The 20,914-nt window shown below is 33.9% G+C and overlaps 1 protein-coding gene across 1 annotated transcript in view; it reads left to right on the forward strand.

Moving 5' to 3' along the window:
• IKZF2 (IKAROS family zinc finger 2) overlaps positions 1-20,914 on the forward strand; it is a 144,580-nt gene that overhangs the window by 81,630 nt on the left and 42,036 nt on the right. Inside the window, exons 4-5 of the mRNA XM_080799527.1 lie at positions 14,041-14,307; positions 20,726-20,893. Coding sequence (XP_080655653.1) covers positions 14,041-14,307; positions 20,726-20,893 — 435 coding nt within the window. The remainder of the gene's footprint in view (positions 1-14,040; positions 14,308-20,725; positions 20,894-20,914) is intronic.

A 20,914-nucleotide genomic window follows, 5' to 3' on the forward strand; every position in this document is an offset into this window, starting at 1 on the left:
TAACATTTATTGCTTAATAAAGACCATCCTCAACACATACCAACTAGGTTTCCAGTATTATATACTGTGTATATGTATAAATGTACATTAACATTTAAATATGCTCTTACTTATGACCTTTAGAAATATGTTAGTACATAGATTTAGGAATGCTGCTTTTAAGCCAGAGTTTTAAAATATATGATCTAAAATAGATCTTTATCTGAACCCCACACTAGGAAGAGATTTGGTATAAAGAAGCATATTCATTTTTAAATGCATCCTGAAAATTTTTCAGCTTTACTGAAGTATAATTGACAAATGAAATTGTAAGATATTTAAAGTGTACATTGTGATGATTTGATACATGTATGCATAGTGAAAGGAATCCTCCCACCTAGTTAATTAACACATCTATCACCTCACATATTTATCTTTTGTGTGTGAGAGAGAATATTTAAGTTCTACACTCTTATCAAATTTCAGTTATACAGTACAGAGTTAACAATAGTCACCATGTTATGCATTAGCTCCCCAAAACTTAAAAATCTCATAGCTGAAAGTTTGTACTCTTTTACCAACCTCTCCCTCTTTCTCTCATCCTCCAGCCCCTAGAAGCATACTTTTCTACTACTGTTTCTATGAGTTTGACTTGTTTTTAGATTCCACATATACATATATAAGTGATAACTACTTGTATTTGTCTTTCCCTTGCTGGCTTATTTCATTTAGCATAATGCGCTCAGTGTCTGTCTATGTTGTTGTAAACAACAGGATTTCCTTCTTTGTCATGGCTGAATAATATTCCCCTGTGTGTGTGTGTATGTGTGTGTAAGTAATACAGCCCTATCCATTCATTCATTACCAGACCCCTTAGGTTGTTTCCGTATCTTGGCTGTTGTGCGAAGAGGAGAATAAAAGGCATCTAATTCAGAAAGGAAGTTAAACTGACTTTATCTGCAGATGATATATTGTATATAGAAAACTCTAAAGATACCCATTAAAAAACTGCTAGAAATAACCAACAAATTAAAGTTGTAGGGTACAGAATCAATATATAAAATCAGTTGTGTTTCTATATACTAAACAACAGACTATCACAGACATTAAGAAAACAATGTCATTTGCAGCTGCATCAAAAAGAAAAAAATACCTAGGAATAAATTTAACCAAGAGATAAAAGATCTGTATGCTGAAAACTGAGAGATTGAAGAAGACCTAAATAAATGAAAAGATATTCCGTGCTGATAGGTTGGAACAATTAGCATTGTTAAAATGTTCATACCATCCAAAGCAATATATAGATGCACTGCAATTTCTCTCAAAATTCCAATGACATTTTCACAGAAATAGAAAAAACAATCCTAAAATTTGTATGGAACCACAAAAGACCCTAAATAGCCGAAACAGTCTTTGAGGAAAAAAACAAAAAACAAAACAAAACAAAAAAACAAAGCTGGAAGCATCACACTTCTTGATTTCAAACTATGTTACAAAGTTATAGTAATCAAAACAGTATGGTTGGCATTAAAAAATAGATACAGATGAATATAACAGATTAGAGAACCCAGAAATCAACCCTTGCATCTATGGTCTATTAATTTATGTCAAAGGAGCCAAGAAGACACATAGAGAAAGTATAAGCTCTTCAGTAAATGGTACTGAGAAAAGTGGACAGCCACATACAAGAGAATGAAGCTGAAATGAAACCCATATCTTAAACCATTCATAAAAATCAACTCAAAATGGATTAAAGACTTAAATTTAAATCTGAAGCTGTAAAACTCCTAGAAGAAAATGTAGATGGTAGGCTGCTCGCCATCAATTTTGGCTAATGAGCCAAGAAATCAGTCAGATTTTTTTGCATAAAGAAATTTATATTGAGATATTCAGTAGCTAACAATTATTACCAATTACACAATTTTTTTTACATAAAATTTCAAGCATACCTTGGCTGCATCCTAAAATCATGGATACCACACACTGAAGGGACCTCAAGAGCCTTGGCCTCAAGCTCGTATGAGTTTAGTTATATTACTTGCACAAGTAAGTAACATTATCTCCATTTCATAGTTAAGGAAGCTAAGTCTCTAGAAGGTAACACGCCCAGTTGTGGGTGACAGAGATACGATGTCAGCACTAAATCATAAGTTAATAGAAGAAGAAATAAAACCCAGTATTATACAGTTTACTTTACTTTCGTTGTGACCAGATAATATCAAGTATTTTAAAAGAAGTATATTTAAATGAATAAGGAATTCTCTTACACTTAACAAATGTAATAACTTACCTTTGCTAGTTTTTAAAAAAGCTGTTGGTGTACCCTTTATTTGGCATGTCTCATTTGCTCTCTATGATACATAGAACTAGGTCATCACTTTAAGAATGTTTTGTATACTGTAGTTATGAGCTTTAGAAAGCTGGCTAACAGATGTTCCAGATATGGAGAGAGACAACTCATTGAATAATCAAAACTTCAGTTCGCAGATAGATGGCATGCTTAAAGTAACTACTTACAATTCAGAAGAAGCTGTCCTTTTGAAATAGTGATCTTATGAGAGTGTCTGATTATTTATGCTCTCCCTTTTGCAGTGAAATTTTATAGTAGTAGCATATTCTGGGGGGAGGGATTACCAGTCATTGTAATTCTCACCACAATATTTTACTATGCATAGTTGAGCTCATATATAAAAAAAAGATATTTGTACATATACATATATGCACACACATACACACACATATGTGTAAATCACAAGGGCTATCTTGTTCACTGCTGCATTGCAGTACCTGGTAGAAACCAGATGCTTAGTAATTTTGAATGGCTGAATGAATGAATTCTAGAGTTTCCTCTTTCATACTATGATTGTTGAAACACCATCTGTTAATAAGTTGACAGTACTTGCTTTGAAATTACTGCCTTACAAACATTAATTTTTTATGGCTTACTCCATTTTAAACTCTCCTAGATTTTAGGATATTTCTATTTATGTTACTCATTGAATGTATGCATTACAGAAAAGAAAATGGTGTCACTCAGACCAACATGTATCATGCCTTTTCTTCTCTTTATGATTGCCTCCAATGTTGAGTGCCATCTATTTTCTCTCTTATGTAAAGCATATCCAACCTGTAACTACTATCTTAAATGCAACTTTCTTCATGAAGCCTTCTGTATCATCCTTGTGCTTCCCCACAGTACACATACCTCTACATTTATATTTGTTTGATGTCCTACACTTTATGATATGCTTTCATATTTTGATAAATATATTAATAAGTAAAATAGCTCTAAGGGTACTTATATACAATTGTATTTAATACTCAGAACAGCCCTAGAAGGCAGGTATTATCATTATCTTGATTTTATAGAAGAGAAAAATGGGACAGAGAGGTTTCTTAAGGTCATGTGGCTAATAAATGAAAGAATCTGGCCTTAAACCCAAGGGCACTGAATCTAGATCCCATAATCTTAACTACAGGCTATACTGCCTGCTCTAAATGATTGTGTGCCTTCCCAGTCTCAGGATTTTTACATAGAAGATATTATCCTCACTTTACACAGTAGGAAACAGGGAGACCTTAAGTGACTTAACATTCACACGTGTGAAGAACTTCAACACAGGTATTTGAATCCAACATTTCCATTATTCACCTTGGACCTCCTAGTTGCAATATAATTATTTTTTTAACCTTTTAATATATGTACTCTATATAACTATCTAAAATGTCTATTCGTTAGGACATTGTAAAAAAAAAAAAACAATTGCTGCTGCTACGTTATGGAAAATAAGTATCTAACTGGCACTGATCTTTTAAAATTTACTAGGTGGTTTTCCATATTCATTTTCCTAATCACCACTATGAGTTTTCTCCTCTTTGTTACTACTTGACATATTTCATTCGTTATACATTTCCAACTGACCAGTCCTGCGTCTCGGGGCCAAATGTTAACTCTGCTTGTTTCACACAAATAGGGAAGTATTTATGCAAGAACACCAGGGAAAGAATTTCTGTGGCCTTGATGGGAGTACGTAGGCTCCAGATTTTGGAAACTGAGGATATGTGAACCCAGAGCGTGAAGAGCTACTGAGTTCCTCTGTCACTTCAATTCAGAGACTCAGTAAAACTGCTGAAGTGTGTTGCGTGGCTTTGGTTCTCTCCTCTGTTAATGTTGCCCTGTAATAGAAACCCTGCTCCATTTCTTATCTGTTTCTCTTCAGCGTGCCGGCAGCACTGCCTTCTGACCTGGTTTAAGCGTCCTTAGTGACCTCTGGCAGTCCAGTGTGTTGGGTCCCTTTGGGAATATGCCCACTCAGCTGGATTTTATAGTAATGATTTTACTTCTTAGAGAAGTTTGGTTAAAAATTTGTACTCCCCTTATTAAAGAGATAATTTCACAATGTAATTTGCTTCACAAACCTCCCACAGCTATGTTAAGCAGACGGTTGCCAAACACCAGTTCAAAGTCGATTGCTCTTATATGAAATAAAATCCATGCTCAGAAAATCTGGCACTATAAGCTGGTCTTCTTCCAAAACAGGCTCTCAGACAAATTTCGCTTTACTCAAAGCTGGCACACTACTTACACCTGTATTAGACTTTTACAAAAAAATATGTCAGATGGCACACGCTGATGCAGAGTTGTTCTTCATTAACATTTTAACATTCCTTTTTTCTTTATTTCTTTACTGGTAACTAGTAACCAGTTTGTTTTTGGTGACATAAGGTAATAGCAACTCTGGGTTCTAGTCTCAGATTTGGCTCTGAGTAGAGGTGTGACTGGGACATGTTACTTCACCCCATCTGAGCATCCTCATTTGTAAAATGAGGGTAATATTAGGTACCTCACAGAGTGGCAATCATGATCAAACAGGAGACATGCATTATGCACCTATAGTCTTTCCTATCATACAGTGGTCCTTTAATCATATTATGATGATGATGTTTTGTGTTTAAAACTCAACTCTGTATTGATGTATTTGTTTGTCACCTGGGGTTAATTTATGCATGGTCTCTATAACTTACAAAGAGGAGTGTAATATGTAAATTAGCAACAATTCAGCAATTACTGAGTGCCTGATGTATGCAAGGGTATAATGGTTTTGCAACTGTGAATAAAGACAGCACTTTTTTTTTCAAGGATCATATACTATAGGGAATGTAGAAGTAAGGCAAAAACACTAAAGAAATCACTAGAATGTGTCTTTGTGCTCAGGAAATACTCCATGAAAAAAGCCACCTCGGTGGCTCGGTGAGTTAAACCTCTGCCTTCGGCTCAGGTCATGATCCCATGGTCCTGGGATTGAGGCGCACATCAGGCTCTCTGCTCAGAGGGTGCCTGCTTCTCCCTTTCTCTCTGCCTGCCTACTTGTGATCTCTCTGTCAAATAAGTAAATAAAATCTTCTTTTAAAAAAGTAGGAGATAAATGGCCTTGAATGGTATGCTAATATTGATAAAAATAGGGAAAGGATTCCAGAAAATAGTAATAGGAGCCAGGAAGAAAAACTAATAAATAGAGATGTATAGGATGTGTTCCAGGAAGAATGGCTGGAAAATGACTAAGGGACTCGTAGAACATAGGGCTGAGAACTATGATGGAACTATGCTGAGGGTGTCCTTAAATTCCATACCAACACCTTTGTATTTAATTTATATACAGTGGGCGGTCATTGAAGACATTTAGAAGAGTAATATGAGTTCTGCTTTAGGAAGATTAATTGCACAAGTGAATATAATGGGATGAATCAGAGGAATGGAAAGTAGCGAAAGACAAGAGAGATCAGTTAGCTGTTCTGGGCGAAATGGCACAGATGATCTTAAAGTTGTTCTGGGTTGCATGAAAATGCAAAAAAAGGATATGCAAGAAGTGTCATATACTGAATCTTTAGGACTTGGCTAATCATTCATTTAAAGGATGGATAAAGGGGCAGACTATTGTTTGCTTATGGTATCTCTGTTTAAAGTAGGCTTATTTCCTCCACACTGTACATTTCTCATGAACAAGTTGTCTGCCAAAATATTGAAATTCATCCTTGGGCTACAATGAGGCCACTGTGCTGGGCTATAAGGGTGTGTGGTTTGATGATGGGCATCCTATATAAGATTTCATGCATTGTGGAAGACCATTAAGGTCATCCCTTTTCTCTTTCTTTCTTTACTTTTTCTTTTCTTTTCTTTTCTTTTCTTTCTTTCTTTCTTTCTTTCTTTCTTTCTTTCTTAGAGAGAATATATATTTTGTATTTATTTTGTCGTGAACACCTCTTTAAATGGAAATGAAATACTACATGGGCTGCTTTTGGGTATGATTTATCTTTTAACAACTGACACAAAACTGTCAAAATTTGACCACAAAGGAAGTCCTAAAATGACATCCAGCATAAACTGTTGGTTTAGAGATTAAAACTGATAATATTGACTTATTCCCCAAATGGCTGTCTTTACCTACCACTGATAAGTCATAGCATATCAAGGACTATAGAAAAAAATCGGAGGATGGGTAGAGGATTATGTATTGACAAATTCTTCAGGAATACAAACCCTATCCCTGCATTAAGACCAAAGCAAATGTAAAATTTAAGAGGTAGTTGTTTTGAGTGGAATGAATAAACATTCCAGACTTGATGCAAAATATTAATTTGAGAGTTAATTTTAGGGAAATAATATTATTATTTTATTTGACCATCATAAACTTGAATTACTAGTATTTTTTCAGCCAATGGACATAGTTTTATAGCATATGAAAGACCTGTTTGTCCTAAATACAATATTTTCCCTGAATGTAATTAGTTACTTGTTTAATTGGAGAACCAGTATCATGTCATAGAAAGAGGCAGAAGATCTTGAATTGATATCAGGCTAACATTTACTAAGTTTGTGTTCTTGGGAAAATCACCTGATGCCTTCATTTGTTTATCCGTAACTGCCCTATCATTCATTGTTGAGTATCAATTGAGACAGAGTATATATTTTATAAATCATGAAGAATTATAGGAAGTTGCTGTTTTCCCGTTATTACTACTATTAGTGTAAAGAGACTATCTAGTGTGCAGTTTTCGTGAACATCAAGTGTTATTTTCCCCATATTTCAGATGGTGCAGGTGGCTGAATCCAAGGAAACAAATATGCCAAGGTCCCACAATTAGTTAGGGAGCAGAGGGGGAGGTAAAGACCCTGGTTTCCTACCTCAGGTACAGGGAAACTTTCTACTGCACCGTTCTTAGAATGAGAATATATCAGAAATCAGCACTGTCTTGATGTAGTTATTCTAGTAGGTTTAAGAAATACATAATGTCACTTTATTAGAGAAGAGAATGTGGGGAGGGAAAGGAAATGCGGTGCTGTGATGTACGCACTGAAAAGGCTACCCACGAATGGCCCAGCTGCAGTTTAGTGACACCAGTGTCTGGACTTGTCTAAAGCCATTTATAAAACGAACACTTGAAGGATGTTGTGAGGAGCTGTTTTGCAGGGCTTACACATTTATTTATTCACAGTTGCAAGAAACAAAGCGTTCATATTGTGTGAAATTTTGTTGAGGGGATTTTTACAAAATGATTGCACATACCTTAAAATAATTTTTGTTGTGATTTTACTTTAGTTGTTTAGACTGTTAAGTTCTTAGTAAATAATTGTGCTTTACATCAGACTTTTGAAGGCAGTTTGTTTTTCTAACATGGTATTTAAACAGCTGCTGGGCTGTTAACGTGGATTTAATCATGTTTGGTGTTTCTGTTTCGATAGTTTAAATGAGAGAGAGTTATATTAGCTCAGAAGCAACTTCAACAGATTATTAGATCGACATATTGATTCAATTAGTGTGTTTAACACCATTTCAAGTAGCTGGCATAGACTGGGAGAAATTGATGCTTGTAAGTAATAACACCACTTAAGTGTCCTCTTGAATTCTTATGCAACAGAAACCAAGCATATAAAAAGTCCACTTATATATCACACCTGGAAGACTTTTCTCCCCAAATTTAGTAATTAAAGAATGGTTTTAACTGTCTTTTATTCATTACTGTGAAACAAATGTGTCTTTTAAGTCTCATAGTATTTATGTCCTTTCAAAATTAAAAATTAAAAAATATAATTGGAAACTGAACAGGTATAAATCACTTATTTGATAAGTAATTAATCTAGAAATCCTATTTATACTCCATATAATAAATATATCCTTTTAAATACAGCAAATAAATCATAATCCCTTTGCATTATTTCCCTAGCTATGAAATTTTAATAATCTGTTTGTGGATTAGTAGAATCAAGTCATACTAATAACAACATTTTAAGTTATAGGAAGTTTAATTGATATATTAAAAATATTTTAATAATTATATCTAAGGTTCTGGTTACTGTGGTATTTCCCAAAGCTGACATTTTAAAATGACAGAATTATCTGTGACAGTGACATTGTAAGGATTAAGATAGAATTTGTTCCTTTAATTTGATAATTCAGAATTAACTTCAATGTATTTTACCATACACATTAAAAATGATCTTTTCCCCCAAAATTTTAAAAATTGAGAATTTTATTATTTGATGACATCAGTTGCCAGACATTGCAGACTTGTATGCTATATTGCATAGGTAGGTGGCTTGAGGGAAGCATGGAGTAAAAAGTAGTAAATGTCCAATTTCTAAGAAAAAGTCTCTTTCCGTTTATGTACCATTTGGGTTAATAATGTAACAATTATGTAACCAAAGCATATGTGTTAGTAAAATAGTTCCCTCCTCTTAGTCATGAACTCTTTCATGACCTGTTCCTAGTGTATATTATCCTGTTGATATGGACTTCTTATTTAATACTCTCCAGCTCTTAGTCTTAAACCATCATAATCACTTTTAGCAAATGATTAGGCAAGTAGCAAGTACTTAATAAATATTTGCTAGTTTGTTTATTTCTAAAGAGAATTCAGTTTTGGTCTTTGTTTCATACTGACTGACATGGATGAGTTCTAGGAGCATCATGTATATGTAACAATGTGCACGTTTTCTTTTCCATCTCATTTTTACATGGTATATATTCAAGTTTTGAAATTCAAGTTTTGAATTGTCTTTTGCAATAATAGTGGCAAAGAAATTTTTGTTATGACATATGCTGAATTAGTTATTTTTTTTTTAAGATTTTATTTATCTATTTGATAGAGAGAGACACAGCGAGAGAGGGAACACAAGCAGGGGGAGTGGGAGAGGGGGAAGCAGGCTTCCCGCTGAGCAGGGAGCCCCACGCAGGGTGTGATCCCAGGACCCTGGGATCATGACCTGAGCCAAAGGCAGATGCTTAACCGACTGAGCCACCCAGGGACTCCTTAAAATAATTTTTAACAGCTTCACAAAATATAATTTTTCCCCATTTAGTTTGCTACCTTTTTAAAATAGTGATCTACATGTGTTATCTCTGTAAATATTCTTACTCTTTTATCCCCCTATTTAATACCATCTTAGTAAATTAAAGGCAAGTCTAATGTAACCTTATCCATTCACTATTATGTATCTCAAAACAAGGATACTTATGAAGCCTTTGAGTGTGGAGAGCCTTGTATGGTTACTGAAGAAACTTTTATAATTGAAAATTGTTTAGCCTGGGATTCACTTGTAATATAAGCCCTTAGGTAAGTCTCTTTACTTCTCTGCCTTGGTGTGATCATCTGTAAATGGAGGCAATTAAATTTTGTATTTTTGTAGCATCTAAAAGCTATATCCTAAAGTTCAGTAGTACTTTAAAAGCATAAAGAAGAGGGGGGGATATTTTAAATTTATAAACCTGTTTGCATTTTGAAGCAACTTTTTGCTTAAAGATAAATTTTGTACTTTTTGTCCTTAGATATATTCAAAGCTTCTATGTAAAATTGATCGTAAAATTCTTTTTTATTAACTATTATTTTACCCATGTTCATGAATCTCCGAGTCAACTAAAAATATGTATAGTTAACTTTTTCTTCAAAATTGTGAATGCTTTAAAATTTGACTTGTCCTTTTTTTAAACTGTAGAATCAGGCCACCCGGGTGGCTCAGTCATTAAGCATCTGCCTTCAGCTCAGGTCACCCTTCAATCCCAGGGTCCTGGGATCGAGCCCCATATTGGGCTTCTTGCTCAGTGGGAAGCCTGCTTCTTCTTCTCCCACACCCCTTGCTTGTGTTCCCTCGCTGTCTCTCTCTGTCAGATAAATAAATAATATCTCTTAAAAAAAAATAAACTCTAAAATCATATTATCTCCTTTAACTTAAAAATACTTAATTTAAACATCTTTATTTTGTTCATTAAAATATTCAAATATCTGTGTATTATAGTTATTTGTGACTATAGTATTGAATAACAGAACAAACCGATCAATTAATTAAAATCTTATTTCAGGGGTGCCTGGGTGGCTCAGTGGGTTAGGCCTCTGCCTTCAGCTCAGGTCATGATCTCAGGGTCCTGGGATCATTGGGCTGTCTGCTCAGCGGGGAGCGTGCTCCTCCCCCCCCCCCCCCCCCGCCTCTGTCTGCTGCTCTGACAACTTGTGATCTCTCTTTCTCTGTCAAATAAATAAATTCTTTATAAAAAATCTTATTTCACATCCCTTTTCATTGCTAATAATTTGTTGTTACAAAATATTGTCTTTACTAGTTTGTCATTAGATAGTAATGTGTATAAATTCCTATAGATAAGAAAAGAAGAATGTGAAATTCGGGTGTAAGGAGGAAACAGTCTAAAAAATAATTCTTGGTGTTGAGATTGTAATAACAAGAATTCAGCCCTCTCACACTAACAAATTCTCATCTTCATAGAAATTAGCCCATTTATGACAATGTTTTCCTGTTACCAAACAGTAAAAGAAATAACAAATAATAAAGAGTAAAATTTTGATAACAAATATACTATGAATATTATACAATGATTAATATTTATAGTAGCTTTAGTAGCTTTATATATTAAAGCTACAATAATCAAAATACAACTAATTGGTATATAAATTGTAATTTAGAGTGTACATAAATTTACTGAAGACTTAAGTTTAATCATTAATGAGTTAAAATATAGTATTCTGCATTATTTAGAAACATCTTAAATAGTGAAAATAAATTGTGAGGGAATTTCTTTATATTCTTTGAGTAAGGAAGCTTTTTTCATTTAACAATTGAAATTCAAAGACTAATTGCTTTTAATCCTAAATTTCAACCTAATTTTAGTGAAGCAGAATAAAAGTTAATTATGATGGGATTTTGTTTGTACATAGACCACCATATTAATGGAAAATTTCATCTATGATATATATATATATATACTAAAAATGTTGGATTTATTGATTTACTATATCAATGAATATAAACTACTATATTTACTATAGTAGTATATACATTCATATGTGATAAAATATAATGTATAATAAAATGTTGCATTTATTGATTTACTATATCAATGAATATAAATTACTATATTTACTATAGCAGTAGTATATACATTCATATGTGATAAACATATTTTAGAGTATAATGTTGTTGGAGAAAAGATTGCTAAAGTTTACCATTTCTTCTGTATTTTAGTTCTAACAAATGTATACTTTTTTGGATATTGAGTTATATTCCTCTGTGGATACAAAGTTCTAACTATAATTTTAATACACAGTAATTTTTAAATGACATTTTACCCATTGGATATTATATTTGATGTCCATATTATAATATTCTCACTAGGGGAAAGGTGATCATTAAATATAACATCAAGTCATATTCTTCATAATTTTGTGCTGTTTTGAAATTTAAGAGGCCCAGAAGTTTTAAACTCAGACCTACTCTTTTAAGATACATTTCTTCAATTCCTGAAATGAAATGCTGGTAGACTTTACACTTATTAAATGCAGCTTATCAGATGTCGACCAGTTCAGGAATATAAATGATGACTTTGCTGTGCAGTTTATAACCTCTGGTACATAACTTAAATATGTAGGACAATTTGCTCACAGGCGAATACTGCCTGAACACCTCCTAGAGGCCACACATTATTTGAACATGTTGGGGAAATGAAGAGGGATAAAGTATCGTGTCTCCTCTTCTCAAGAACTGGTAAAGTGGTACTAATTTGTAAGTAGGATAAAACTCAGTGTAGGAGATTTTCTATTAGAAATGGGGCCAAAAAGGCTATATACTCTTCTGTACATCTCAGAGTAGTGTACATACATACCATAATTGATCTTTACGAAACTTTATGGAAAAAATAGAGCGCTGTCTGCCACCAAAAAAACAGTAGTTAAGCCCATTTTCTGTATTTGCTCAGTTAATGCTTACATCAGCCTGAGAAGTGGGTACCATTATCATCCTCATTTTACAAAGTACACAGAGGATTTAGGTATCTTATAAAATGTGACACTGCTTCCAAGGAGTGCCAGAGCTGGTATTCAAATCCAGGCAGTCTGGTTATAGGATCCTCACTCCTAATAGCTGAACTATTCTACTTAAACTTCATTTTGTGATTTGAATTTATTCTGCTTTGCAAACAAAAGACAAAAAAGGTTCAGGCATTAAATAATTAGTTCAAGTTTATACTGCTAATAAATGTCACAGCCATGGTCTTTGGACTAAATGCAGTGATCTCATTTTGTACCCATGCTGCCTCTATTCTTAGGGGAGTTCCAAGGGAGGGGAGCAGGGGAAGAGCCATTTTGATAGCACTACCTGTTTAAAGTCCTAATGACAAATCGACAGAATGCGTGGTTTCTCTAAGAAAATTGCAGCAAAAAAACTTACTTCCTTTTTATGAATGTATTTCCTCCATTCAAGTAGTACCAAATAATTTGTTTTGCACAGGAACTTTGATATGATTTCTGAAGAATTTTCAAGATCAGGGGATAAAAAACTGGTATTCATTTAAAGCCTCTTTCTGCTTTGTGAAAAGACTTTGTCGGCAATCCAGAATGAGGGCTGTGCTAACAAAATTCCAACATTTCTGTGGGATGATCCAAAAACAGCAAACAGAAGGCATTAAATTTCTTAACAGTCAGAAGTGCGTGCATGCATGCTATGCCATTCCTGTCATTCATTGCTTTTTGGTGTGCATAGATTAAAGTTGGAATACTTTGATTTGCAGACTAATATGTTCCGTAGAGAATTTTCTTCATATAAAAAAAAGAGTAGCTTAAGAGCGTGTGAAGTCTGTGCACTCTGCCCTTTATTTATATAGCTCTTCACTGAATATATGTTTTTAAGCTGATTTTAGGGTATTTGCCTTGATGGTATGCCTTCATACATCTAAGACATTTGCTAGATTGAGATCCCAAGTTGTTTCTCTTGCTCAGCTCTGAAGCAGGTTTACACAAGTATTCTGATGTAAGACAGAAGTGTTATATATGTATATGTTGTATGCGTATGTTGTGTGTGTGTATATATATAGGTATATATATTATGTATATATTGTATGTGTATTTATATATATATATATATATAAATATAAATATAAATATAAATATAAATATAAATATAAATATATATATATGAGTGTTAAGGAGAAGCCTGGCTCAGTGGGTTAAGCAATATGCCGAGTCTCGGTAGCGACAAAATCAAAAGCCCATACCAGAATTAAGGACTTGGGTTTTTTTTGTTTGTTTGTTTGTTTTTAAAGATTTTATTCATTTATTTGACAGACAAAGATCACAAGTAGGCAGAGAGGCAGGCAGAGAAAGGAGGAAGCAGGTTCCCTGGTGAGCAGAGAGCCCGATGTGGGGCTCGATCCCAGGACCCTGGGATCATGACCTGAGCCGAAGGCAGAGGCTTTAACCCACTGAGCCACCCAGGTGCCCCTAGGACTTGTATTAAACGCATATAACTAAGTTAAAGAAAGAAATGAGTGTACAAATAAAGTGTCATTCTGTTTACTAGAGCTTTTCTGAGCCATCTTCACTTTGATGCCAAAGTCACTCATATAGTTTTGAGCACAGTCTGTATTAATGTCTCATTGGTGATTTCCATCCGTGTTCGTAGAATGGCACTGGGTGGAGAAGAGGTGTCAGTGACACCACAACCTGCATTTAAAATTCCTTCATTTCTTTTTTTTTTTTTTTCATTTCTTCTTTTTTAAATTACAGCAAATTCAGTAAAGCTAGAAATGCAGAGTGATGAAGAGTGTGACAGGAAACCCCTGAGCCGTGAAGATGAGATCAGGGGCCATGATGAAGGTAGCGGCCTGGAAGAACCCCTAATTGAGAGCAGCGAGGTGGCTGACAACAGGAAAGTCCAGGAGCTACAAGGCGAGGGAGGAATCCGGCTTCCGAATGGTAAACTGAAATGTGACGTCTGTGGCATGGTTTGCATTGGGCCCAATGTGCTTATGGTACATAAAAGGAGTCACACTGGTAAGCAGCTGAAAGAATAACCTGATGACTGCCTGTGACATCTGATGTTGATATTACCTGACACCTATTCTCTTTCCTTTTTATTCAGGGGTGGCAGTGGTGAAACCACCTTTTCAGAATTCTGCTAGTGTTGGATTGCTGAAAAGCAGAGAGTAGCCTGGGTCTTGACTTCCAGCCTTCAAATCTGAATAGCGTATCAGAAAAGAAGTTTGGGATTCAGTTTCCACAGTTCTTAATATAGCAATGATAGGATAAGGGTTCAAAAGGTATAGGAGAATCTCATTGCGTAACTTAATCTTTTTGTATTTCTATACATATTTTACCATACCCATGGGCAGGTAATATAGTTTGCTAGCTACGAGTTTATACTATAAAATGGTACTCATGCATTTATATAGAGGTGGATCATTTTCACCTTATCTGGTTAACTTCTTGGAATACAATTTCCAATCAATCTCTGCCCATCATGGGTCTCTGTATTGGGCAGGTACTTCCCCTAGTTTGAGGATGTTATCATCTTCCTGTAATTTTTTTTTTTTTGTAACTCCTGCAAGAGATACGGAGGGTGCAGTATAGCCAAGGGTGGTGGGTATGCTGGTAGGAATGGGGATCAGTGAATAGGGTGAGGAAAGAGGCCTCCAATTAATGTAAGATATACTTTTAGACATTAGAGTAACGTAAAAATACAGCTAAATGAGAGGAAGGCCTTATTTAAATCCCTCAAATCCTTTGGCAAAATGAAACAAAAAAGTCTTTTAAATTTAAAAAAAAAAAAACAGAAATGAGATTATGTGTAAGAAAGACAGATGGTTGACTGTTAGAAAAGTTTTAAGTTCATATGAAAATTGATTTAAAGATGGTGCCTTTACCTATAATGCAAAGTAGTGTTAGGTAGCAAAATATTAATCACTAATACTCCCAGAGTTTTAAAATATGATTCTCTTTGGAAGAGAGATAAATCAATTTAATTAGTGAATGCTTAAAACATGAGAGATACGAGGTACACTGAAGTCTTTTTAACCCAAATCTCTCATTTACACATTTACAGTCAAGTGATTTGTCCATTATCCCTTATGTAGTTAGGACATTATGAGGCTAGAATCAAGGTTTCCTGATGCCCAGACTGGTTTTGTTGAAATGTACTATTCTTGGTATCTTAATGCACCAACATTTAATGATGAGATATGATTATAAGGCTTAAAAATTATAGTAAGGAGTTACACATTAAAATCAGTGTTATCTTAAACGAAATCATCAGGTTTGGATCCTGTATCCTCATTCTAATTCTACAGCTACATGTTTACTTTCGGTTTTGTTTTTAATTTCCTTTTTAAACAAGATATTTTTAAAATATTTATATTACTAGTGCAGGTGTTTTTTCCCTTAGTTAAAAAAAAATTCTAGAAAAGTTAAAAGATTAAGTTTGGTATTCGATAAGATATGAAAAGACTATAAAAGAATGAGTCTACTTTTCTTCTATGCTCATGAAGTAATGTTAACTGCAGTTCTAAAAGAAGAGTTCTACAAAGTTATAATGTATTCATTATCTCACAGTGATTATACTGAGGAAGATAATACCCATTCAAATGTGTAACTTACCCCTTCTAGCAACATATAAACTAAAGTAGCCAATTTCAGTTGAATTGCATATAGTGTGCATTTTAAGGCTGAAAAGTATACTAGCAACAATTTTTTGTAAGATTTCTAATAAACCTTTTATGGTCTGAGCCAAGAAAATTCAAAGAACCTGAGCGTACTCTCTTGAATATTTAGGTTAATCAATGTTCCACTGTATTTGTAGTGATTTTTATGAGGGCTGTTGGTTTGTAAACACAAGAGTAATTATATACTGACTCTACTGTATATTTAATATTTACGACTATAGTAGAGTTGAATTATTTTGATTCTGAAAAATCATCAAATTGACACAGAAAATGTTCCTAAAATAGTTATACAGATCTCCACAAGTTCTATGAATATGGGATTCACTCAACTAGTAAAGGAAAGGAGAATGGACAAAATAACTAAAGTCCTGTTGCAAATTGGTGAACTTTATTGTTAATAAATGTTTATTGGAGTATTGTAAAAATTTTACTTTCCTCAGATCTGGAAAGTTTTTGTTAAAGTTAATAGCCATTCATGGAGGAGCTTGGGATACCTGCCACACATGTTGACCTTGAAATTGTGATATATCTTGAAAGTAGCTATTTTTTAGGGCACCTGGGTGGCTCAGACGTTAAATGTCTGCCTTCAGCTCAGGTATGATCCCGAGGTCTTGCGATTGAGCCCTTCATTGGGCTCCCTGCTCGGAGGGAAACCTGCTTCTCCCTCTCCCACTCCCTCTGCTTATGTTCCCTCTCTGGCTGTCTCTGGCTGTCAAGTAAATAAATAAAATCTTAAAAAAAATAACATTTAAAAAATAGCTGTTTTTATATTATTTCTGATGACCCAGTTTATACATCTGAATAGGTCATGACCTTTTCAACTCCCTTTTAGTACTCTTTGAGAATACAAAGTCTTTGTGTGTGTGTGTGTGTGTGTGTGTAACTTTAACTAGATTGAAAAAATGTGGTTGAGATCTAGTCATTAACGAAATGTTTTCTCATTAATGCCATGAACTACTGTCTTCATTTCAGAATTTCCCCCTTTCACCAATTATTTATAGCTAGTGTACAAGGCACTGTCTTAAATCCTTATAAAGCCTTTGGGAAACATATTTGTGTGTCATAGAATATCCATTATAAAATGGATAGTAGAAAAAGATACACAACCACCCAGTTTACTAAATGATGTGGAGTATCATATCTAATTCAGTTCTTCTTTTTTCTCTTTCAAACTCTACTAAAGTGCCAATTCCAGTGTCTTATAAATGGCTTGGTGTTATTTCTTGGTGTTGCTACTTTAGTAGGTAATCAGGTAATATTGTCATCGGATACTCCAGGCACTCTTCACGGCTATAGGGGCAGAGTTAAAGAAGTAGGGGTAGTAAATCAATTCATGCTTAAACATGAATTGATGTGGACCATTATAAAGATAGCCTGTCCTTAACTTTGCCCTTCTTTGGGGTAGAGTGCTCCCATCTTTGTGACTTTGTGTACATTGTAGCTTTGTGGAATCATTCTTTTGCTCCAAGGCCCTCTCAACAGGTAAACGGGATTTTTCATATTTTTAGGTGGTTGTTCCATCCAACACAGGAACACCCTGTCGTTGATTCACCAAAGCAAACTGATGCATGTATACTTGTATTTCAGTTGAATCTTTAAACACACACCTAGAAATAATGTGTTTATGAAAGTACATAAAATAGTGAAATACAATTTATTTCAAAATAAGAATAAATAACTTCATTCTGGGAATAACTAAAAAAGGTCCTTGAGCAGATTAGTAGATTTAAAAAAAAACAAAAAAAAAAACAAAACAAAAAGCAGATTAAGAATGGAAATGAATGATAGCATGTCTACATATTAATTGTTCTCCTGGATTCAGAGTTGTTAATCCAGACTTTTGTACCCACCCATGGGGGAATTGGTTATCACAGATACAATAGCCTACTTGATTTTTTCAGTTGGATTAGGGTATAGTGTATTTAGTACCTTTGTGGTGTTTTCCTGAAGTTTGCTTTTCTTATATCGGAAGAACATGATTAATATATTTTTCAGGCAAAGTCTCAATTGATTTGAGAAGAACTATTTGATTAAGCCTATTTATTAAAGAAAAAGCAAATTATTTTAAAAATAATTGAAATGTGTTGTTTCAAGGCACAGACAGAATATATGAACCTTTTACTTAAATATCAGATCATTTTATATGTCCCTCATAATCCCAATTCAAGACTTAATCCATGTAGATCAGTATTTCTCAAAACTTCATCCAGCTGAAATCAAAGTGCATTACTATGATTGCTTCTTTCCTCTTATCAAAAACGGGAACAGGGTTTGTAAACCTTCATCATGCCTTTCTTTATTTCTCAGGGCCATGGGAATATAGTTAGCAAAAGACTCCACACTAAGACACACTCAGCAACAGACAGTATTTCCTAATATACCTAGACCCCTTTTCATTTCTCCTGCCCCTTTAAGGATGATCATATAAATTCAGATGCAATTCTGATAAAACATATTTGAAGATATCTGGAATATTTTTTAATGTAAAAATAAAATTACCCTGCCATTGGTTTCATAAACTCAATTAGGTGAATTTCAAAATTCTTTTTAAAGAGAGTTATCCTTGTTATTTTTTCTTTTTTGATTAGCATTACTTGGAATGACAAATTCAGTACTCTAAATTAAGAATTTTAAAATATTTCAATTGTAGGAGGCTTAATGAAAATCTAAGTTAGCATGTTACAGGAGTTTTTTCTGAAGGCAAACATGATTTCAAATGTTTTTTGTTCACCAAACTGATTTAATTCATTTTAAAGTTATTGCATACTAATTTATTACTTGCCTGGAAGGCCAAGACAGATTTCAAAAGTAAAATCAAGTATTTGGAGGGGAAAGTATAATTTGCATTTGCTATTTTCCTATGGTATAAAAATTCTCATGAAGAAAGTGCATTCTTCTTTTTTATTAGTAATTCCATGGCAGGGGTGGGAAGTAGAAATTTCTGGTTTTAAAGAGCTGTAGACTGCTATTTCATTGAAAGAAAAAGCCAACAAATTGTTATGTGTGTGTGTTTGTGTGTGCATATGTGTGTAAAGATTTACCAAATTTAGATTTATTTTCAAACTTTGATTACTTTGTAAGACTTCATATAAGAGGCTTCTCAGTAAAGTATTTCTCTTTTAAGCTGTATTTAGTGTTGATTTAATTTGCCAATTTCATCAAATGAATCAAACAAATGAAATAAGATAAAATTTAAGGTGACTTTAAAATAATTTTTTTCATGATACACTTAGTACAAGGCCTTTTTGTAAATGTAATTCAGATCTCCAGATTTTGTAAGAAAAACTTTTACCCTTCCTACATGAACATATAGATTACAATTTTTTGGTTATGTATCTCATAAAGTTCCAAAATGAGAAAATAGTACAGAATTTGAGATACACCTGATTTATCCATTTTTTAATTTCTTTAGGTTTTATAACAAATCTATATAATAGAATGTGCAGTGGCAACTGCAAGAAAATGGCCAATTTATCTTCTTTATGACTCCTAGCTTCCTTTAATAGAAGGAATCATTGAGTTTGCATTAATTAAAGGCCTCCCCCAAAATAATGAGGTTTCATTATTCACTATTTTCAAATGTTTCAGTTAAAGATATAAAACATGAGAATTCAGTATAAATTTTTAAGTATGAAAATTATAATCTTCATCTGACCTCAAGTACAGAAATAGTCCAGTTAAACCAAAAGATCATTTTTTTAAAATTTTATATCCGTTCTAAACTTTGAACTTTACTATTTTATACTATGTATATATTAATTTATAACTTAGTTCATGAATATCTTTAGAGATCAGCAAACTTAAAATAATAGTATTTTCTTCGTGGTTTGACCCTAAATGCTAATTTTACTGCTTCCCCAACTATATATTTTTATGTTCAGTGACCTTGGTGACAGCCAGTTGATGACAATAGACTAAACTGATAATTCTGGCTTAACAGTTTTATAGTAGTATCCAGTAATGGGAGGAAAAAGGGAAAATGTTTCTCTCAAATTATTTTCACAACAAAAAGAATATACAGGAAATATCTGGATGAATAATTTTCTTTGGACTTTTCCTGTTTATGTCAGGGAATTTTGCCAAAGCTTTCACTGTTAGTGACTAGGAGAATGGAGAGACCTGGGCCTGGACTAATTTTGGGAGATTTTGTGATAATGAACATTGTAACCTGGCCCCCAGGGACAAAATCATAGGCTAAATCAGAGAGTTATACTAAAGATTCAAAATTCAACTCAAATTCAAAATTTCTGTAATATTAAAAGAGATATAGCATGGTTCAATAGCGCAAGATTTTGTAGTCCAACGGAGCAAGATTCCTATCAATTTGAGTATTTATTAGCTCCGTAACTATAATCAGATACTTTGATACTTGAACTTTAAGTTCTTCATTTGCAAATTGAAATTATAGATGCCTAATTAGTAATATCATTATAAGGTTTTAAATATTCTATGTAAAGCAACCAGTAAAGTCAGTGAAGTGATGGCACTTAGTTGTTCAAACAGTGGTCAATGCAATTACTATTTCTTTTGAGCCAGTAACAGGAATCCGGTAAAATTGTATGAGGAGAGGAAACTGTGCTTGACCTAAAGTTTAAGCCTTCAGTATTTACAAATTTTAGGAAGAAAAAGGTTCAGAAGTCTGAGGAGGGAGAAGACTCTCAGCACAGAGAACCGCCGCCAGTTAGTAGCGTACAGCCGATCAGTCCCTTACACATAACCCACTCGATTGTTCCCACTTCTTTTCCTTTCGGCAGGTGAACGTCCCTTCCACTGTAACCAGTGTGGAGCCTCTTTTACTCAAAAGGGCAACCTTTTGAGACACATAAAGTTACACTCTGGAGAGAAGCCGTTCAAATGTCCTTTTTGTAGCTATGCCTGTAGAAGAAGGGACGCCCTCACAGGACACCTCAGGACCCACTCTGGTAAGTGTCACTGACTCTTTG

Source organism: Martes martes (assembly GCF_963455335.1).
Source record: "Martes martes genome assembly, chromosome: 3".
NCBI lineage: Eukaryota > Metazoa > Chordata > Mammalia > Carnivora > Mustelidae > Martes > Martes martes.